Source organism: Fukomys damarensis, unplaced genomic scaffold, assembly GCF_012274545.1.
Source record: "Fukomys damarensis isolate Sample0158 unplaced genomic scaffold, DMR_v1.0_HiC HiC_scaffold_33, whole genome shotgun sequence".
Lineage (NCBI taxonomy): Eukaryota > Metazoa > Chordata > Mammalia > Rodentia > Bathyergidae > Fukomys > Fukomys damarensis.
The window spans coordinates 32,595,655-32,619,677 of NW_022900945.1; the positions used below are offsets into that span (position 1 = coordinate 32,595,655).

At 35.7% G+C, this 24,023-nt stretch overlaps 1 protein-coding gene across 3 annotated transcripts in view; it reads left to right on the forward strand.

The window, feature by feature from the left end:
• Nucleotides 1–24,023, forward strand: part of Palmd (palmdelphin) — a 54,036-nt gene that overhangs the window by 8,134 nt on the left and 21,879 nt on the right. For all 3 annotated transcript variants that reach the window (XM_010639045.3, XM_010639044.3, XM_010639043.3), the window contains exons 3-4: nt 14,234–14,314; nt 19,386–19,510. In XM_010639045.3, the coding sequence (XP_010637347.1) occupies nt 14,234–14,314; nt 19,386–19,510 (206 nt within the window). The remainder of the gene's footprint in view (nt 1–14,233; nt 14,315–19,385; nt 19,511–24,023) is intronic.

Here is a 24,023-nt window from a genome sequence, read left to right on the forward strand (position 1 = left end):
TTTTCATTTTCTCACATTTTTTCTTTTCCCTTATTGCCTTTCCCCTACCCTTCCCATATCCACTACACCTTTAGCCCTTTTCTTCCCATTTCACAATGTCAGTTATTTCATTAGGATCTTATATACTATTACAGTTTATTCCACCAGAGAAACTATTCAGTATTTGCACATGTGTGACTTATTTATTTCACTTAGGAGTATATCCTCAATATGTATCCATTTTCCTATGAATGAATCTAATTTCTCATTCTTTATGGCTGAGTACTATTCCATGATTTCCATATGTTTTGTTCTGTTTTGTTTTGTTTTTGTTGTTGTGTTTGTTTGTTTGTTTGTTTTTGCCAATCCTACACTATTTTTATCGTTGTAGCTTTGTAGTGTAACTTGAAGTCCAGGATTGTGATGCTGCCTGCCTTGCCCTCGTTACTCAGAATTGTATTTGCCTTTCTAGGTCTTCTCTGGCTCCATTCTTACATAGCATTTAGGATTCTAAAAAATAAAAACTTTAGCATCATTATCTCATTTGTCCCAACAACCCTATGACTATTATCAAAAGTCGATGTTACCACTCCCATTTTATAGATAGAAAACCTAAGGCCAAGAAAAATTAAGGGATTAGTTAATGGTGCAACCTGAATCTACCTTTCTGATTTGGTAACAACTCTCACCTGCTTCCAGAACTTCCTCAGATTTGCATTCTTCACTCATAGATAATGTTTGAAGTGGAACAGGGAGCAGAATTCCTTCTGCTTTTCTTAACCACAAACCCAAGTCAGTCCTCCACCCCTGAAGTCTCCTCCCACCATCCTCAGTTTGCTCGGAGGAGAAAAGGAAAAGAACAGAATGAGGCCATTTCAGAAGCATCTGCTATTGTCTTAAGAGGGCTGGGGTGGAATCAAAGTCATTTTTCAGGACATTAAATATTCCAAGCTTTTGTTACCTTCATCCCATCCTGCTTTTACTGCACAGTTTCTTACTTTTAGTGAGGACTTCTTAAGACCAAAGCACCTTTGCATGTTTCAGAGTTTGCTCCACAACAAGCTCAGCGCTAGCTGACAAATTACAAAGACCATGTAGATGGGTGAATGAATGGATAAACAAATGCAATTAAGCTGAGAAAGGGAAAGCTGGTAATTGTCTGGCCTGCTAATAGATTTTCTTTTTCACTGAAGACTAGGTCAAACTTACTAACTCCCCTCAATAATTTATAAGCTTGTGTTTGCTGCTTATCATTGTTCTGTTTAGTCACTACTCATGACAGTAAACAAAAAGGGATAAATAAATGATGAAAAGAGTAGAATACAAACAGGGCTCCATTTAGAGATCCATTGGAATTTATTATAAGGTTATGAAAGAAGGCTAAAATTACAAAATGAAATGAGATTTAGAAAATTTGTTCTTTTCAATTCACCCCACAAGTGGTAATGATAGTCATGTTGAATATAGCCTTCAGAATTAAGTCTTAACTCCCAGGACTGACCTAGGAATTAGGTACTTCAAAGCCAGATGAAAAAATAATCATAGAAAGCTCAGGGAAAACAGAGATTTCTTTGTCCATATTCCTATCCTCTTTGCCCCATGTTCAGGTGCTGTGTTTCCAGCCTGGCCTGGACACTTTCAGGTGGCTCCATTCCCTACTTCACCTGAGAACAGCTCTCTGGCTGGAGAGTTCTGGCCTGATGTGCCAGTAACCTGGTTTCCTTTCACTCAACTGTCATGATTCTACCCACTGAAGCTGTGTAGCTTCCATTCCAGATTTTGAACGTTCCTCATATCAGGCTCATTTTAGACATTTTAGACAGTGTTAGTGTTAAAAGATGTTGATATGAGTCGAACAGAACTCTCACCAGGCCAGAGTCTCTTGGTGCTATAACAAATTGTTTATTTAGGGAATTGTATTTATACTAATTTATTTTTTGAGAAATAAGATGTGATACAAAAAGCACCATCCTGAGAATTTAGAAAATTAAGTTCAGCACAAGTTTCACCCCTGGACCAACCACATAACTCAAGAAAGTTAATAATCACTCAAGTCTTCAGCTTCAGCATCTCTAAAGTTAGGAAAACATTAATTTGAGATCAGCATTTGTTAGATATATGTATTAAAATGCCACGATGAAACCCAATATTTTGTAAAATTAATATGTACCAAAAAGCATATGGGAAAAACTTAAAATTAATTTGAAAGTTCATAAAGTAGTCATATGTACATTGAACATGTAAAACTCAAAAGTTTTCTGAAAAAGAATAGTCAGAAAATATTCCATTCTAGAGAGATATAAAATTTGTAAAAAGTTAAAACTAAAAATAATACTAGTAAGGAAATTGCCAGATTTATATGAAAAAATGTTCATACTTTCTATACTAAGGAAATATGTAATATTTCCATAATAAAACATTACTAAGTAATATATGTGACCAGAGAAGTACAACATTCTTGGAAGTGTAGTCTGAGTACAGAAAGGTTGTCAGATACTTCCAATTTATTTTAAGTTTAGTGCAATTCTGATCAAAATCTCTAAGGAAACAATCTCATTCATTGCAGGTAAAAACATTAAACTGCTGAGAACAGGACAGTTGGCAAATTAGTATAAGAAAACTAAAAACAATTTCATCCTTTCATGTAGAATTTCATTATGAAGAACTTATTCCAAAGAAAAATTGCAGACCCACACAGAAATGGACATCCTAAAATATCTGCAACATCCTAATTTATTCACATCATCTCTCATGCTATAAAGGAAGAAGCAAACTCAATGTCTAAAAATAAGAATTTGCCAAAGAAGTATCATGTATATTTGTATATGTGTATGACAGAAAGAAAAATATATAAATATTAAAAATAATTTAGAAGACTAATGATATGGTACATTACTATGTTGGTGATATATTTTAAAAAGTACTATTACTAAACATAAAGCAAAATTTCAATATCATAAATATTGTATCATGCAGCTACAAATCATTTATAATATTAATCTCTAATTATCTAAATAGTGATCATTACTATTAAGAGTAAATTTTTAAACTCCTTAACAGTATGTAGGTTTTTATTTGGTCATTTGGCTAGCTAGCTAGCTGATATTTGGTAAGGAACAAGAAAAGATAAGGACTTCATTAGGTTTTCAATTTTGTTTCTATTGAAATTAAATTAAATTAAATAACTCCAAAGTATAACCAGAAAAATAAGTTACTACTGTTAATCAAGACATCTAATAAGAGCAATAAGAAAAACTTGCCCAATAATATGCTAATTTACCTCATTTATGCATAATCTAAATAATGTTGTATTGGTAAAATCAATAATTTAAGAAACTATACAAATAACCTGGAACGAGATCCTAATGTACATTTAATAACTGCTAAATAATAAAAGTTACATCCTAAGTCAAGAAGAAAGAACTCTGAAATAAAAGTTCATATAATTACTTAAAAATGAGGAAGGATTAATACATCATAAATTAAAATACAATTCAGCTGGATTAAACAATTATATTTATATATTTAATATTTATAAAGCTGCAAAAACATGGATGAATAAATACAAGCTCTCAGATAAAAAAGACATTACATACTAAAAAAAAAAGACATTACAAATACCAAAACAATGGAAAAAGGCTCTCTGTTCTTCTAAAACATCACAAATAAAATTTAAAGGCAAATAAAGTGCTTATATTTAATATGGTAAAGAAAAGGTTACTATTTCTAAGCGCACAGAAAAATGAGTTGATATCACAATTTTTTTAGATTAATACAATTAGCCAAAGAAATTAGAAATGACACTTGACTATATTTAATTGTGAAATCTCACTTTTAAAAAGTGAATTAATGCACTTTTTTCCTACTCAAAATACTAAAGTGTGTGAGATTTTTTTACTTATAATATTCAGGAAAGGTGAAATGGACTCTGTTTTGTGGTAATATAAGTTAAAACAACTTTATTCACAGGAGTATTTCAGCAACCTGTGTAAAGAATTTTAAAACATCCATACCCCTTGCCTGGATAACTAACTTCTAGGAACCTTTGCTAAAGAAATCATTAGAGAAAACTGGTCCAAAATACACATATGAGAAACTTCATCACACAAATATTTACAGTATCAAAAGACTCAAAACAACCTAACAGATAGGAAGAAAGGGTATGATTAAGCAAAGTATGATATTTTGAATCAAATTTAATATTTTTATGTTTACAAAATCTAGTTACATGTGAAATGCTCATATGCAATGATTAAGTGCAAAAGGTAGACCACAAGGACAAGGGATGTGGCTCAGTGACACAGAGCCTGCCTGGCAAGCACAAGGTCCTGAGTTCGATCTCCAGTACCATGAGAAAAAAAAAGGGTAGATCACAAAACCATTTGTAAGGTCTCCTTCGGTATTCTTTGCGTAAACACATACAGCTGTAGTTTGTGTGAGTTAAAAAAACAATGAGAATCACCGGAGCCGCCATAGCTCCAGCGCCAGGAAGGTAGCCGTGCAGGCACCCCTGAACCCCCATAACTCCCCTTACCACCCCCTGCAGGCACTCTCAGACCTCCTGATTGAGCCAGTCTTTGGACCCACTCTGCAGAGGCAGAGGTGGTCATAAAGGGTATTTTTCAGAGTTTCCAACTTTGAACATCTTTAAAGAAAGGGCGTGGGAAACCTGTAATAGAACGGTGTGGAGTTCAACTGTTCAGAAGTTTGGGGAACTCAATCTGGGCCTTACAGCCCGAGGTCAGTCTGCATCATGGGGTTCAGGCATCAGCTAACTGAGATCAGGGGTCTTGCGTCCTCGCTCTGTCTGAGCCCCCATCCTAAATGGTAATTATACTGTATTGAAAAGTTTGTTCACTGCAGACATGTTCAAATGGTTTAAGGGTGATAGACTAGTGACTACCACAGGTGGTCAGTTTCCAAGTTGTGCTTGATCATAATGTGTTGCTGATTGTATCAGTTCGGATAAAGGATTGTGGTTGATTTGATGAGCTGTTTTCTCTGAAGTTATGAAGATGAGAATGTCTGTGGGTCCTTAGAGACCCAGAAGCTAGGGTGCAACTATATCAGGAAGATTTGGGTGATAACCCAGAGATTAAACCAAGGACAGCCCGACAACAAAAATAAAAATGAGAAAACACTTAAGCAAGACACAAGGACAGACTTCCAGTTTACCAATGGCAAACAGTAGGGCAAATGAGGATGAAAAGGCTGATAGTGAACCACAAGAACACCCTGAACTCAAAGCACAGGAAGCAACAAAACAGATCAATCAGGCTCTAGAAAAATTCAAAACAAATAATTTCCCAGATAACCATAGAGATAGTGAGCAAAATGGAAGTCATGATTTGAGACTCTAGAGCAGATACTGACAAAAAAATAGATGAGCTCAGGACCCAGCATAAGAAAGAAATGGAAACAATAAACACCCAATAAAAGAAAGAAATGGAATCCATAAAACAGATTCAGATATCCAGGAGATTAAACACGCCATTGAAGTGTACACCACAGAATAAAAGAATGCGAAGATAGACTCTCAGATATAGAAGATAAGATTGCAGTCAGTGACCATGAAAAGAAAGGTCTCTTTAAAACAGTAGGGGATCATGAGAAATAAGAAGAATAACATAAGACTGATAGGAATCCATGAAGTAGTAGGAGAAAATACAAATGACTTTAAAAAGCTATTCACAGAATTAATGACAGAAAACTTCCCAAACAGAGGGGAAGAATTTGACATTCAGATAACTGAGGCATATAGGACACCAACTAGCCACAATCAAAAAAAATCTACACCTAGACATGTAATATTCAAGATCCCAGAAACCCAACAGAAGAACAAAATACTACAAGCAGTAAGAGAAAAGAAACAAATCACGTGCAAAGGAAAGCCCATCAGAATCACATCAGACTTTTCAACACAAACCCTTAGGGCAAGGAGAGCCTGGAGTGAGATAGTTCAAGTACTAAAAGAGAACAACCTCCAACGTAGAATGATGTATCTTTCAAAATGGATGGGGAAATAAGATACTTCCACAACAAAGAACACCTGAGAAACTACATAAATACCAAACCAGCACTACAAGTAATTCTAAACAAGAACCTAGAAAAAAACAATGAAGGCAACAACACCATGAGGCCCAACAGAGAAAATCAAATAGGCAAGGCAAAAAACTAAAAGGAGAAGGTGAAAAAGTAAAAAGAGTCAACAAAAGGCCAATAACATGTCAATAATAAGTCAGTACATATCAGTTATAGCCATCAATGTCAATGGCCTCAACTCACCAATCAAGAGAAATAGACTGGCAAAATGGAATAAGAAGCAAAATCTAACAATATGTTGTATACAAGAAACACACCTAGTGCTAAAAGAAGCCCATAGACTGATAGTGAAAGGATGGAAAACAATTCTCCATGTGACAGGAGCCCAGAAAAAAGCAGGTTTAGCAATCTTATTTGCAGACAAAGTAAATTTCAAACCAAAACTGATTCTAGTATTATTGATGTAGGATGGTACTGTATCATACCTCTGTGAATGTAAAATATCTTGTATCTGCTTTATGATATGTAGTAGGGAGCTATTTTTATTGATATTACTCTAGAATGTTCTCTTTCCAGATGATGATTAAGATGCTAATTTTTAAAAAAAATGGTGCCAGGTACCACAATAGCAACAGAATTTTGCTGTTTTCTGGGTATTATTCTTTTCTTTGTTTTTTTGTTTTTGTTTTTTTAATGAAATGTGCTGAATGTCAATAATTTTGTTCGGATGACTACAGAACCTGGAAAAGCTGTGCTGCTATTGATGCATAATATACTGGTATTATTGGTCTTTTTATATAAGTATAAAATCATTTTGGTCTAGAAATGTTAATTTTTTTTCCATTTGTGCAGGGGTAACATACTGTATTAAATATGTAAGGTCATATCTAATAATTACAGAAACTAATAAAGTATTCTCTAAATAACGAAAAAAGAGAATAAGATAGGACCACAAGAGTAAGAAGCAATTTAAATATGTTCAGGGTCCATTTTCATCTTCAGAATTAGGATTATTTTAATCTTACATCATTGCCTTTTCTCTTTTACTTTCCTTTTTAGTTTTATGTTAGGATTCCCTATTTTTAATGTTCATACAGAGATTTCTTTAACTGAAATACCAAATAGTTTTTCTGGTGTGAAAAATTATAATAGTACACAAGATCCTAATGTGATAATTAATAATGTGAAATAGGAAGTAAAGGGCTAAAGGTGTAGGGAAAGTGGGAAGGGTGGGGGAAAGGTAATAAGGGAGAGGAAAAAAATATGAGAAATTGAAAAAATGGAAATAAAGTGTTTGTAAATGGGGAGGGGAGGAAGGGGTGAAGGGAGGGCAGGGACAAGGGGGAAAAATGAGAATCAAAACCTATCATGTAAAGGTACAGGATCCCAATAATGAATGTAACCGTATTGTATACCTAGATTGTACCAATAAACTCAATAAAAAGAAAAAAAAGTTAAAAAAAATAAAAATAAAAAGAAATTTTAAAAAACTATGAGAATAATGCAACAAATTGTTGACAATTTTTTCCAAAATAGTCAATGTCTGAGCAATTTTTATCTTTAACTTTGTTTGGATTTTCCAAATATTATACAATTAACATGTCCTATAAAATTTCATAGTTTAGACTTAACAATAAAATTAATCACTAATTTGGGTGCACCATCCCTATCAGCCAAAATGTCTTGAAATCTTGCCTTGAGTTTCTATACCTCAATTCCAAGGAAATTACATTATTATTAAAGTCACCTGAAGTAGTTTTTCATGATAAAACTTCCAACCCTCTTCTGCCTTAATCCTTGAATTCTTATTTCAGAAAGTTATGTCTATATGTTTGTGTTTACATGTTTGTAAAGATTAGTTTTAGTTTCCTATCTTTTTATAGGACATTGGTCTAAAAATATTAAGCTAGTCATCACCAAATAAATATTCTTTTCCTATTTCCATAAACTTCCAACAGTAAGGTAAAAAAACCTTTATCAAAAGCTATGTGAAAACCAAGATATACTACATTTCCATGATATAGAGATCTCTGTTTCTTTGTCATCCACTTAGATTATGGGAATAAATATGTTCTCTACATCAGATATTTGGGGAAGATTAAATAAATTTATATATATACATATATATATAAATATATATACATACATACACATATATGTGTGTGTGTGTGTGTGTGTACGTATCTCCTAGCACAAAAACTTCTCAGTAATCATCATTTGTAGATCTTGAAATAATGAGGCCACAAGGAAAAATAAATTTGACATCTTTGGGTTTTATTTCTTTTTTGTTTTTATTTTGTTTTGTTTTGTTTTTGTTTTTGCACCGCTGGTAATCAAACCCAGGCATGCCCAAAATCTTTGTTTTAATCATCAAACCTTACTGCCTAGGCACCTTTCTCTAAATACAACATTCCTGCTGGGGATGGTGGCACAAGGCTGTAATCCCAGCAGTCTGGAGGCTGAGATAGGAGGGTCACCATAAATTCAAGGACAGCCTGGACTACACGGTGAGACTCTGTGTCAAAACAAACAAAACAAAAACTACTCGTCTAAATACACTTCATTATTCTACAGTATCACCAAAGATTAATCAGTAAATTCACCCAATCATAAATAACATAACTCACTTTTTTCCCTCTCTTCCAAAATTTGGGGCATTTGCCACTTTCAGTCTTCTGATATACTTTCTTTTCATCCCAGAGTCCAAAGAAATTACATAACAATATTTTTTCTATCATGTTCATAAATTTTTCTTCTCCCTGAAATGAGCCAATTAAAGGCCAAAGATTAGCAGAGCTGTCTTATTAGAGGCTATATTTCCTCCTGGATGTCAATTCCCCTTTAAGTTTATTTGTTTCACCCTTTCCAGGATCCAAATTATTCTCCTTAATCAAAACTAAGGAAGCAAAGTGGAGCAGTTTTATCTTCTATCTATCATTGTAACATATATTACACTATCTCAGCAGTGATCTTATTGCCTTTATCTTTTACTGTCACCATAACACACACTCATACACACTAGACTTTTGTGATCTGAGGGTTGTTCATGTGCTTCAAATCTTTACATCACCCTACATTTTTACCTTGTCTGTGCTACTAAAAATAGGTTCCCCTCTCTTATTCTTGGTTTCATGCGCTCTTTGGGAAGTCCCTGTTAGATATTAAGCTATTTTGTTTGGGTGTTGTTACGGCCATTCTCTTTTCTTCTTACCTAAGATCATTTTTAATTGTGTATCCATGATTTTCTTGTAAATGGCTCATGCCTCACGATCTATCTTCCCTCTCGGAATGTTTGTTCCCTTTTCAAGAATCTTTTAAAGAATTGTAATAACTTTTTCAAGAATTATTTAAATCTACTTTTATTAAATCTAATAACTTGCAACTATGTCTAGAATTCATTTCTAGCAGTATTATGTAAGTACATCCTTTTCTTCATGGTTACCATTATTTGTACATCACAAGCAGCTCTGAATTCTTGGTAGTATTGAAATTTAAATAAGCAGCTTCTATTGTTGATCTTTTCAGATTCTAAGCAATGAAAATACCAGCAAAGCTAGTCATGAGGTCATCAGATACTCAGTTTTTGGCTGAATAAATCTGAAAATATTTTACTGACTGAATTCTCTCATCATTTGGCTTACTCACTTCCAGGTTTTTTCAAGTGACTTAAGAAAATACCACCTATACTCTTTCTGTTCAAGTAGTATTGAGTATTATAGCAGGATGTTTTTGTTTTTCCTTACTGTTATCTAAATGCCACAAATATGCTTTGCTTTTCTCTTGTAGAGATAGGAAAAGGAAAAAGAGACCAGGACTGGGAATTAAGATCTAATTTACGGTCTTGGCTGTGCTCCTAAGTGCCTTCTTAAGAAAGTCACCATATTATCTCTCAAGGTTTAATACCCTTAATACTAAAATGAATTATTTTGATCACGAGAGAATTTATTTTCCTATAACTTGCAATATTATGACATTGTGATTATTCTTTTTGCTCCTTGTAGTCTGCTTGTGTGAAATAACAAAATTCACCAAGTTTTAACTATAAATAATCTCTTACTGACCCCAAAATAAACCTCGATATGGGTTCCCTCCCTCCTCTACTGATGGAGAATCTGCCTTTATCCTCCTTTTCTTTGAATATCACTGCCTCCCGTCATGCTTTCGTCCATCCCTTCCCACCGTCCACCTTCTCTTTCACCAGCTCTGACTCTTCCTCTCATCTCTCTGCAGCCACCATCTTAACTGTTTACCAGATAACTCCACCAAATCAGCCCAAGTCTACTCCAAATTTGGTATGAATCTGTCATCTTTCATCTCAAACTCTTTCTTCCTTCTCCTGAACTCCCTACTTCTGTTAGTAACGCTGCTTTCCTGTCATTTACCCGGGCATACATGCTCTCTACTCCATTCGACCTTTCCTTCTCCTCATCCACATGGTCATCACTTGCCAAGGCCTGACAACTTTAACTCCTTGCTCTCTAGGATGTACATGGCCTCTGCTCCTTCTATCCAAGCACTCATGACCTTAACCTAACCGGCGTACCCTCTTCTAGTTCTCATCCTTCCATGCCTACTGCACAATGAGGCTGTAACGATTTCTGAAAGTGTGGTTTTAACTCTAGTATTCTTTTCTCCCTGAAAACTTCTCATCACTCCCTATCTCGATACACAAATTCCAAAGCCCCTGTCATGCCACTCAATAGTTTCTATAAAGAATCTATCCTTAGCCTATTATTTTTAGTTTATTTCCTGCTATTGCCCTCAGACTTGCTGTTCCAAATAATGTCCCAATGTTTTACTTCCAAGCCTTTGATATTGAGCCTTTGGCTTGAGTGCCCTAATTCCTCACTCCCCAGCCCCAGCAACTACCCAACCTGCCTTTCAGATACAATTCCAAAGACTCCCCAACCTTAGTACCAACCGGAAGTGGCCTCTCCCTGTCTCCCCTCAAGCCTCACAGTACTTTTGATGCCATGGTAATGACATATATCACCCTATTTCTCAGACCATAGCCACTAACACAAATGACTTTCCTTCTTTATGAGAAAATAAGCTTTTCAGGGAAAGCACCTACTTCTGAATAATTTTTAAACACTGCAGAACTTCTATTGTCACCTTGAATATAAATCTGTACATAAGTACCTCAGAATGGAATAAAATAGCAACTAAACGATTCAGGATAAGTCCTGCCTTCTTGACAGAATCAGGCATATTAAATATTAGCTAATTATTAATAATACCTCCAGAATACATTCTGAAGTATTGTGCTTTCTTTTATCAAGTATGTTATTGTGGCAAGATCTTTAGATCATGGGTTGTTATAATAACATGACAGTCGCACAAGGCAAACAAATTAATTTTCAAACTAAGAGAAAGTCTTTCACAGAATTGGCATTTGCAAGTGTCAACCCTTATAATAGGCTGTCAGACAGGCAAAAATCTATCCAATCATTCACTAGTAATTTAACACTAAAAAAGTAAACAACAATGTGTTAGTCAGAATAATTACAAATGTCTGATGTGTCATGTCAAACAGCTACCTATAGAAATGCTCCAGATTCTGGTAATTTGGGTCAGCAGATGGCATTTCACATCTATTTCTTTCATGATCATTTGAGAAAGAATTAGCTGACTTTGATAACTTCTGGTACATATACTGACAACAGAGCTAGATTTGAAACTTAAGACTGACTTAAGACTTACTCTGCAATACTGAAACTAAGTTATTGCCATATTATTTTTCAATAATGCTTCTGTCAGGATGACACCTTTCTGCTGATGAATATCTTTTAAGGAAAAAGTACTCCTTCCTTAAAATAGGATCATATCCATAACGTTACAAAATTACCTTCCCACCTACCTAGCCTAATAGGAGAGAAGAAACACACTACCTCTAAGTGACAAAACACTGGCATTCCTTAGCAACACTCGCATAAGCCTAGTATTGCCAAAACATTTCAGATGCTCTGACTCTACCCCATACTTCATTATGTGATTACCCAGAGATGAAATCAACCCAAACTGGCAAGTAATAGGGCTGGGTAGGTATTGTTCTCCGGCAGTCTTCTTACGGCTATTTGTGGAGAAGGACGGATAGTCACACTGCCAGGTCTAGGGACCTGAAAATGTACCCTCTTCTGATGAGAGGTCCCTAGCCCCGCTGCCTGCCCTGAGACTACCTCCAGCCCTTAGCACTTCATAATGGAGAAGACAAGGAGAGAAGGTGTAACTAAACTAACTTCCCTCTCAAGAAATGAGGAAGTGATTTGGCTAAGAAGAGTGTGGAAGCAGGTCTCAGATTGTCTGAGTTCAAGTTCTGGCTCTGCAACTTATTTATTATGAGAACATGAATGAATTATACTTCTGGGAGCTACCATTTCCTCTTTTATAAATTAAAAATTATGATATATTTTTGTTAATAAGTGAAATAGTGCCTGTAGGGCTGGGGATTTAGCTCAGTTGGTTCTGCTGCCTGCCTCACAAGCAGAAGGACCTGGGTTCGATTCCTGATACCAAAAAAAAGGAAAAAGAAACACAGCCTGTAAAGTACTTACCAAATGTTGGGCATGATGAATTTAAAACCAGCCTCATGTAGAATTGGCTGACAGAGACTTTAGAAGTTTTTGTGTTAATGACTAGATCCATCTAAAGGAAAATGTGATTCTAAAATCCCGCACTTAGTGCCTCATTATTTTTTCCCAATTGTTTATAAAATTTAAAAAACAATACTAGTAAAGCCATATATTCCTCTTACACACAAAGTGAAACACAACATAAAGTTGGAGAACAGTTTGTTATTTTTCTTAAACAAATGTAACTGAATTTATACATCAAAAAGAGCTTTTAATCTTCAAAGGAATCACATCAGGAAGCCATGAACTTATTTCAATAATATTGCCAAGTATTTTTGGAACTGTTCCTTCTAAATTACCTTCAGAATCTGCCTCAAATCTTCACTGGCAACAAAATTTTATCCTTTGGGAGTTTTCCATTTTGAAAGCAGATTTAAAATCAACTCTTAAAAATAAGGTGGAGAATGTCACCTCTGATCAAAAATGAGAAAATAAGGACTTTTTTACATGGTTAGTCAAATGCCTCCATTCTGGACAAGGAATCCCTAAACTATTTCAGACCAACGGAAGCAGTGTCAGAATTAGCTGCTTTTGGAGTGAATTACAAGTTATGTGCTTATTTATTAAATTTCACTAAACAATTTCCTCTACAGCTCTACATATTAAGAAATCTAGGAACCTTTATATACGTAAGCTTAGCAAGAGCTGACATCTTATAAAGTATCTACCTTCCTCTCTCAGTTTCCCCCTTTTACGGAAGCTAAAGATTTTGTCTGAGGCCACAGAACTACTAAGCGGAGCAACCTGAAACTCAGACTGTGCTTAGTACATGTGCTATATTTCCTAGAAAATACAAACTTCTCTGCATTAACTATTTTGCTTTCTGCTGAGGTGCTTCTGTTTGTTTTTCACTGTGTTGTTTTGTTTTGAGAGCCTATAACATAAAATTGATGAAAGATATAGCTCTCCATGAAGTTCTTTTTTCCATTGTTTGTTGGTATATTTTAGGTATACGTTATGATCACACTCATCATGGGGGATATTTGTACCTGCACATGATATATCTTGGTTCTTCAATGAACTTTTTAAAAACTGCAGCATAGTGTTAAGAAGCACTATTTAAACCTTTCCCTGTCATCCCACAGCAAGTTACAGGAGGAGGAAGCTGATCCACGTTCACCTCCTGCCTTTCCAAGGACCCTTAGGCCATCCTGCTTTTCTGCATGCACAGGCCTTTCTCGCAGCAGCCTCTTCAGCTGCCCATGTGCCAGAACATGTGCCTTCTCACGACATCTGCTCACACCCATCTCAAAATGCCCTTCCTTAAAATTCATTTTTTCCATTGCCCTTGCTGTTAGACTAATGGGGAAGAAAGAAAAGGAAGGAGGGGAAGGAAGACAAATATTTTTAAATTCTCTTTGCTAGAACACCTTTTCATATTTTGTTGAAAATGCTTCAACTGTCTCTCTCTTCTCTTCTCTTTTTTTTTTTCAAAATTTGAGTTTCCAAAGCAGCCTTACACCAATGCCAAGAGCATGTTGCTGGCCAACCATTCAGATGAAGACAACAACCCCAAGAAAACAATATTTACATGGATTTTTTTAAATTATTTATGCTGAAACTTTTTTTTTTAATTTCAGGACAAAAGAAAAATACAGGAAGAAATCTCACAGAAACGTCTGAAAATAGAAGAAGAAAAACTAAAACACCAACACTTGAAGGTAACTTATGATTTTAATTTTATTTCAGTGATTTTGTATTCAAATATCCTGATGGCACTCAGATTTCAATAATAAAGATGCTTTAGGAAAGAAAAAATTCCCAATATACCCCTACTAATATTCTAATAACCATAGCAGAGGCCAACAAGCTAGAAATATTTGCATATGAGATTAATACCTTCTGGCAAACGCAGAAAAGTTGAAAACATGGTTTTATTACTTCTAGCCTTTAGTACTGCATTTCCCAATTTCTGTCAGTAACCTTGAGAATTTAGCCTTGAGAAGTTGGCCCTGACATAGTCTCACTCAACATCCCTAGGGAGTGAGTCCAGCTAGGAAGTTTCCTTTTGAAATCAATTAAAGATCAGCCATTTGCCAGAGGATATAGAGAGACAGTGTCTAGTCCTGTCAAGAATGCTTGTGTTTGAAAGCTCAAAGCAATGAATCCAATGTTGTTTGAGTATGGTTCAGGCTTCTGCCTTTATTTTCTTTTGACAGACGCAGATGAGATCATAGCCACAAATACATCTCCATTTTTAAAATCAGACTTTGCATCTTTGACTGGGTGTGGACATTTTGTAATTAAAGCACATTGAGTTTCAACATTTTATTATACAGCTTAGTCACAGGATGCAAGCAAATGACAAACAGGAGCTCCTTAAGAACAGGTCCAAGCAGGAAATTGTACTGGCTGGCAGGGCTAATGAGCCCCCTCAATGAAACAACACTACATGCTCATGGGATCTCCAAACTTAAATGAAACCTGGCAAATTCGGTTAAATCCATTTTTCTAGTGGAACAAATAACCAAACAATATAAAGAAACAAGTTAAGAGTGATTAACCTGCCTTCTTTGGATTCTGTTGCCTTCTTTGCTTTTATTGGACAGGTTGACATTTCTGTTGTTCGATGTATAAGTGACATCATAGTTGACCTGCTGTCCTTCCAATATGTTGCACTGAATTTACAATGAGGAAGAGACACTATCACTCAAGAAAAGCAGCATGTACTACAAGACAATAGATGAATTAAAAGCAAATTTTTCTAAATTATTTCAGTGAAATGTCAATAAAGTCAGTCAAATCTGGAACAATTTTTGAGATTGACTGCTTCTAACTCCAAAACCAGATCTCTCTCTCCCTCTCTCTCTGTCTCTGTCCAACTGGAATCTAACAGGAAGTGAATTACTTTTTGCTTCTGCATAAACTGATAGTTCTCTGGCTGTCAGCAATTACTATCCTTGCAGCCAAAACAAGAACAGAGCTCATGGTAGAAGAGAGGGCTTAACTATCCCCTCAGTTCATTTTAAGAAGTTTCACACAGGAAAAGCCTAACTCACTGAAAAGTCCATTTCTGAGGCAGTATTTCATTCAGTACTGCCAAAAACAGTGCATAAAGTAATTCATGATCTTTTCTTTTGGTTTGCTTTCTGGAACCAGGAGGCCTCTTCTAATCCAGTGCAATCAAAACATTTATCATACTTCGGACTGCTGCACATAATTGTGCAGACTGTATAAACGGAGGTGCGGAAATCCTGCCCAAACCCTTTTGCCAAGTGTGTGCTAGTTTTGGAAATTAAAAAGTAAATGAAAATATAAGTTAGTTAAATAATAGTGCTTTATTTAGAGGATAAGCATTAATTATTGAATCTGAGATGGTCAGAGAAAGTTCTACTAAAGATGTGGTATTTCAAATAACTCTTAACTCCAAAGTAAAATTTATATGGGTGTACACAGTACCTTTCGGAGAACAAATACTTATTAAGCAAACAACTATTATGTACAAGGAACTAAGTTCAACACTGGGAATATAAAATAAATAAAATTTGTTCTGAGCATTTAAAATGGCAATTGACACATAAACTTATTAAGGCATTTCTACTCTGAAGAACACTTATGGGAGGCGTAAAAACTGTAAAGAGAACACAGAGGTAAGAGTGGCTATTTCAATAGAAAACATTCTCTCAAGTTTACAGAAATAGCTGACCAGACCAAGGAGCAACCAGGCATAATTCCAAAATAGAATTAAAAAATGTTCAAAAGTATTTTACAAATCAATTCTACAATATGTTCAGCATGCTAAATTCCACTGGACTCTATAGTTATAGACTTGTCTGTTTTTTCCATCCATTTGTCCTGGTTCCCATGACTATCTTCATGGCTTCCCTGACTGCAAACTGTTTCATTACAGTTCAATGACACACATTACACAACATAAGCATAAACATTTAAAAAGTGTTCCTCCTGTATCAGAGCATACACATTTTAAAAATAGTTGTACCAACCCACTCTGACCTTTAGCCCCTTAGTCTGATTATCGCGCCCAGGAGACACTTACATTTTCAGTGAGTTCACATAGCTTTTGCTTCTGAATTTTATCTTGAAAGAGATTTTTTCCCTTAGTCATTAGTCTCCTTTACTAAAGCACAAGTCTAAACTGTGACACAAAAGCCAAATAACTGTGTTTTGGTTTCTACAATATGCCATTACACCGGACCATTTCCACTGCACACCCAAATTTATATTTTATATTTAAGTTAAAAAAGCTCTTCGCCAGGGGAAATGAAACTAAAACTAAAATCATTCTTGTTCTTGACCAAACTGAGAACCAAGAATGTAACCTGAAGTTAATCTGACCACATTGCAAGAATCATTCTCTGCCTTCTATAAATCAACACTATAAGACAATCCCATCTGAGTGTTTCCTAGAGAAAAGAAGCATACGAATAGATTGAAAATCACAGTAAAGACCTAAAATGCTGACAGATTCAGATTTTCTTGGCATTTTTGATCTCAAAAGCCAAGTCTTCACATACTTGAGAATATGTACTGGTTCTCTTCTACATTGTTAGTGGAAATGTAAACTAGCAGGACCTCTATGGAAATCAGTTTGGAGATTTCGCAAAAAACTAAAAATAGAGCTACCATTTGGTCCAGGTATACCATCGTCAGTATAATCCCAAGGAATTAAAGTAAGCATACTATAGTGATACCAGCATATCCATGTTTAGTGTGTAATTCACAATAGCTAACCATCGAAATAGTCTACATGCTTATTAACTGATGAATAGATAAAGAAAATACAGTGAATATATACACAATGGAGTATTTATTTGGGCATTTAAAAAAAAAATCATGTCATTTGCAAGAAAATGGATGGAACTAGAAACCATCATGTTAAGTGAATTAAGCCCGCCTCAGAACATTGTTCTCTTGTATGAGAAATCTATTAATTAATTAACAGATGACAGGAAACTAGGAGGTAGCTTTTTAGAAATGGAGAAGGGTAATAGGGAGAGCGGGAAGGACCAGGAGAGTAATCAAATTACAGGTATGTACCAATTTACTAAAACGAATCTCATTATTGTACCTGTACTAATAAAACAAAAGCACTGAATCTGTACTAATCAAACTACTAATCTGTACTAATGAAACAAAAGCACTGAAGATATATTAGTGAGTGAGACCAATACAAAATGTCACAAGTCTAGTAGACAATGAAAAATGTGGTAAATAAGTAAAAATTAAAAATATAAGGATACTAAAACTTAATAAACATTCATTATTTGTAAAGGTTTAAGAATAATAACATTTATTGAGCCTATGGGAAAACACAAGCAGCCAGCCAACTTTATAACAAATGGTTAAGTCACAACTGGGGAAAGAGTCTGTGGCCAGAGTGTAATCATAGACACTGCTCTTCTGGTGTGTGCTGTTCACATGCAATTGCTTAAAAGTCAACAAAAACATGATCTAGGGTGAAGCCTTTCCTCACTGCTTCCAGTAGTTCTCAAACCATTTTCTGTGTAGCTAGAAGCTTCCTGACCCGCTCACTGATTCAACTTGAGTAGTCAAGAGTTTTTCTCCAAACTTTCATTGCATAAGATAGTAATTCACAACCACTGTAATTTTGGGTTTTTTAACTGACTTGAAAGCCTTTGCCTTAGTGAAAATAATAATCCTTTGATGATTATCTACCACAACCTAGCATAATTAAATTTTTTAAATTCAGAAATATTTATCTCCCATGGCATTAATTCTACATCCTTTTTTAAAAGACACAGAATTCTTCTTATTTGCTTTCCTTTTCATTGTACTATCAAAGAAGGCCAAAAGATAAAATTCCTATTCTTTCCTCACCATTCCAGTCATAGTGAATTCCTGAAGAATAATTAACAATAAGTAACCAAGCAAATAATTTATAGAGGTAGATGCGATACATACGACAGCCCTTTTCTTCAGAAAGTGTGGGAGAGATTTAAACTCCTGAAAATAATATAACAATATATCTGACAGACTCTACTTGAGATATGGACTGGATGCTGGCTAACACCCCTCCAAAATTTACAGGTCTATTTTATTGCTTTAAGTCTTTCTTTTTCATGGCTCAAATCAAAAATGTTAATTCTTTCATGCAAATTCAAGAGGAATTTTTTTCCATATAATGAAACATAAGAATCTCTTATATTCTTAAGTTTGACAAAAGTTAAACTCATTAATGTTTAGACACCGAAGTGAATGCTGTGCCTCATATTATTGGAGCAGGCAGGGAACTGGACTTCAGGACATCTAGAACCAGGGAGAGTCTCAGAAAAGAAGGAAGTGCTGAGTAAGCAAAACACTAAATGTCTACCACACACTTAAGAATAACACTGAATTCACTTAAGATAGAAATGGGTACAATAGCAACTTTCTGTTTTGCCTGCCATTCCAATTATTCCCACAGAAGGTTTTGGGAAGTGAGTCATTGTGTACTGTTGCTAGAGTGACTATCAAGATGGCTTTCAGGGAGGTTTTAACTTCATTAAGGACATAACACATACACCCATCGACCAAAAAAATAGTAAACACATCATACTTTCAGGTCTCTGTGTGACTGCAATAAATAAAAACTAGTTTTGGAAGGTGGTCAAGGTTGCAAAAAGAAAATACCAGATTTATCCAGGCAAGACAATGGGAGAAAATAATTCTTTAATACGCCCACTATTGAAATTCACAAAATTTGAAAGAAGTTAGAGATTTTAGAAATTGTTAACTGATATAAGAATATATGTTTATATTTCCTGACATCAGAAAAAAGCCTTGAGGGAGAAATGGCTTCTCGATGGGATCAGCAGCGGAAAAGAACAGGAAGAAATGAAGAAGCAAAATCAACAAGACCAGCATCAGATCCAGGTTCTAGAACAAAATATCCACAGGTATGGTCCTCACTGACATCCCAAAGCTACCTTGATTTGGCTTTGCCCCAAGTTCTATGAAGAAGAGCCATTCTCATTTTCAGGGGCACAATCACATTTTCCATATGGGTTTCTAAAAAAGACCAAGGAGGGCTGAGGATTTAGCTCAGTGACACTGCGCTTGCCTCACAAATGCAAGGATCTGAGTTCTATCCCTAGTATTGTTGTGCCCAAGTCGTGAAGTCCCCAAAGACCACCAAGGAGTCAGGTCCGATGCAATTGCAAGAGGAGTTTATTGCAAGCTCGAGCCTGGACTCTCAGGTGTCACCGTCACAGCGGCTTCAGACCGAGAGCCCAGATCCAACTTTGAACCAAGTTTATATAGGATTTTTCTGTTGCTATTTTTAGTTTTCCCTTATCATCAAGGGGCATCGGGAGGGCACATTGGAACATGACCTAATGCTTACATTTGCAAATTTATTATGGGGTGCTGGGAGGGTACATATTGGAAAGTTACCTAAAGCCTTTAAACAATTAATTCCTCTTTTCAGTAGACAATTCCTCTTTTCTGACTTTTACTAAGTTATATAACTATCTATATCCACTATAATTAATTCCTATATTGATTAGATCACACAAAAAGAAGCTTTTCTATTGACTATGATTAATTTCTATATCAACTATAACTAAATTAATTCCTATATCAGCTATAACTAATTCCTATATTCATTGAATTACATAAAAAGAAGCTTGTCTTAAAAAGAGGAACAGAAGCAGGGTGGAGATGCTCTAAAAGAGGAACTGCAATTGTCAAAGCACAGAGAAACTGCCATATAGAATGGAATTTTTCAGAAAGGAACTTTTGCATTTACTCTATTCTGGGTAAGGGGTTTGGAGCCCATTCTGACCTGGAAACATGGTCCTCACAGTATAAATAAGTAATTACATACATACTAGGAAAACATACCGGAAGTCAAATAGAAATGTTACCATAAATGTTACCTGAGCAGAGCAACACCAGGTTTATATTTTTAATGGATATTGGTGAGTTACCCTACCTGTCTTGGCTTATTCCATAACTACAAAACTTATCTTTTAGGGTGGTTGAACAAATTTAAAATGTATATAGTGGGCCAGGAATTTAGCTCGGTGGTGCCACCACCTGTCTCACAAGCACAAGGTCCTGAATTCGATTCCCAGTACAAAATATATATATATAAAACTATTACCATCTGCTTGGCACATGGTAGATATACCAAAAACACTCCTTCTTCCCAGCCCCAGTCCCCACTCTTACTTGGCACAGGTTATAGATCTATGGCTGTGTTTATCTGTATTTCCTTCACACTTCTACCACACAATCCCCAAACTCAACCAAGATATTCTGGAAGAGAATGTTTGCTCTATCTTTCTTTCTATCTATCTATCTATTTATCTATTTACCTATCTATCATCTATCTAGCTCTTTCTTTCTTTCTGCCTATTTACCTGTTACTCTACTACCATCTCCCTTTTTGACTTCCATGATCTTTTGTTCACAGGTGTTCCTCTCATTTCTCCATGTCCTTTCCTTCGCATCATGCCCAATCAATATGTAGTCAGTTAAGATCTGGTGTAACAAGAAAGTTTTTAAGTTGCCTTGACTTAACATGAGGCGATGGACGTGAAAAAAACTAGAAAGCTCAAACATAAGACGGGACTATTAGTATCGCCATAAAAAATAAGTATCGTGGAAGAAACTTATATGGGAAAGCTGAGAATAATGTTCTAACCTACACATGGAAAAAAAGATGAAATGTCTTTGCAGTATATTCATGCCAATAATTTTAAATCTACCCATTTTGAAATAATAGGCAACTTTCAAAGCCTCACTCACTTCCTTCTGTTTGGTGAAGCCTATAGGAAAGACTTGGAAATGCAGAGTACTCGGCAGCTCTGCTGTAACCACGTCGTGTCCATGCTCACTAATCAGATCCTTTAGACCTAAACTGGACAACATAAGGCAGTGCTTCTTTTTTTAAAATAATTCCCATTTTACTTCCCCAGTTGCATGTACTTGTGTATTTAATAGCTAAAGTCATTGACAGCTCATTTTTATTAGATATTTTTACATTGATTCTTAAATGGTTGCATAATTTACAACTTTACATTTATGAATCCCTTGTTGTTTGCTGAAAGACATAAAAAGTGCCTCCAAACAGTAAATAATAATTTTTAACCCAAAATTAACTCTACAGCTTGGAAAACTCCCTTCTTAGTGAAGCATCCCTTAGCAAGAGCTTCTTACCAAGAGTCCAGCTTAAGATGATGATTACCTTCTTCATTCCTCAACATAGGATCCTTATCGCTGAATGAGTCCAGAAGTTAATCCCTGTAGACGCTCCTCACTGCACAGACAGCTTCCTGCCTCCCTCAGAACTTTTTAAAGCCTTTCCACAAACTGAACACCTACAACTTTCTCTGCACCTGATGATCATTGAAGTGGCTGTGTAACCCAGGCTCTATTAAAGGTTTGGTCAGCATTCTGAGTAATCCCAAAGTATTTATGAGGCTTCTACTGATAGCTTTAAGACTTCGCCTGAATGCTCTAAGAATCACACAAGTTTCAAATTTCAAGTACCATTGACAGTGGCCTGTATATCTAGAGCTGCTGCCCAACCAAAACAAAACATTTTTTTTAAAGGAGGAAGGGGAAGAGGAAGAGGTAGAAGAGAAGAGGAGGGTAGTTATTTAATGAGCTATATTATGAACCAAGTGCTTTATGTGTATTATATTATCTTCACTCCCTTGTGTAGTAGATATTGTCTTCACTTTTTGCAGAAAAATTAAACATCTCACACAACTAGGAAGAAGCAGATCAGGGACTGCCTTGTTTGACTACTCTGCCTATAAAGCAATGTCACACTGCAACTGCTGTGAACTCAAAAGATGTCTCATAAAAAGTCTTTAAAGCATGTTCTGCTTCTTCTTCGTCTTTTCACAGAAATCACCTATGACATTTGGAGTCTTCCTCCATGTTTTTCTGTTACTTCATTAAATTATCAATTATATGTCTGTTCAGTACAGCTTTTGGCCTCTCACTACCGCTTAATTTTTAGATCTTTAGGATGCCATTAACTCATCAGTACTCTTTAATGCACACCAATGGCTTTTGTCCACAGATATAAATAATAATAGCAATAATGGTTCATTTTCAAAGGGTCTTGAACAATTTGCAAAGCACTTGCATTTACATTGAGTCATTTATATAGCAATCCTAAAAAACAAACACAGACACTTCTATATCATAGATGAAGATAGGCTCAGAGTGGGTAAGGAACTTAATCACAGTCACAGGGCCAGGAAGAGGTAGAGGAGTAAAAAGCAAGCCAGGTTCAGTACTTTCCAGCTGGAAAAGGAAAAAAAAGATGTAGATGTAAATTTTCTGGAAAGAGTAAAACATCAGAAATAGACAAATATATTAATAACCAACAAAGTGCTTTGTGTAAGGAGGCTCCTGAAGAGATTTACTTGCAAATAATTAGGAAAGAGTTTTTAGGAGGAGGGGTCCAAGGGAGGGCAGGGATAAGGGGGGAAAAATGAGAATGAAGACCTGTCGTCTAAAGGTACAAGATCCCAATAGTGAATGTAACTGTACCGTGTACCTAAAATGTACCAATAAACTTTAAAAAAAAAGAATTTTTAAAAGTTAAATAAAATTTTTAAATTTTTAAAAGAGTTGGTAGAGAATTTGCAACTGCGTGGCCCAAAGAGGCATGTTTATCTGGTAAAAAATATGCAGAAACAGAATGTTCCAAAGCAGCATATAAAGAAAAAAAAAAATCTGTGCCTTGCCTGTATTAAACAACCTCTACAATGGCCCAGCATTATGAAAATCTGCTGCAAAAGCAGCTTTACCTGAAAACTGAACATTTTATCACCAGATATTTCTAAAGCTGCTAAACAATCAGGTGCATGTTTTTAAAGTCAATCTTTCTCCTAAACAACTGCCCACAGTGCTTAAGAAGCTTTTATTACCAACTAACTCAGTACAAGTGCCTGTTGGTTCTGAACAGCCAGCAGCTGAGGCCATTCTCAGAGCCATTCTCGGTCCCTGAATGGGAAAAGGAACCCAAGCACTACCTGTGATTTATGGCTTAACTTCGGTGCCTGCTCTTGGGTGACATTGCCATTTTGCCAGCGCCTCCCCCACAACTAGAGGGTAAGAGTTTAGTGGGGAAATCAAACTAGAAATGTTATGACCTCAGAGTCCACAGCAGGGCCAGACTTTGCCCATGAAGGTTTCATCCTTCTGTGCCCTGTTTTTTTGAAATGAACTGAAAGAGCACAGCCTTTGGCCTTCAGATCTCTGTTTCATTCACCACAATATATAAACTTTGTCTCGTTCTTTCATCTAATCGGCCCTCAGTTTACTTGCCTATAATAATGGGACTGCCCAGGGGCCAGGGATTTAGCTAAGTGTTTCCACCTCCTGCCTTGCAAGCACAAGGACCTGAGTTCTATCCCCAGTACCAAAAAAAAAAAAAAAAAAAAA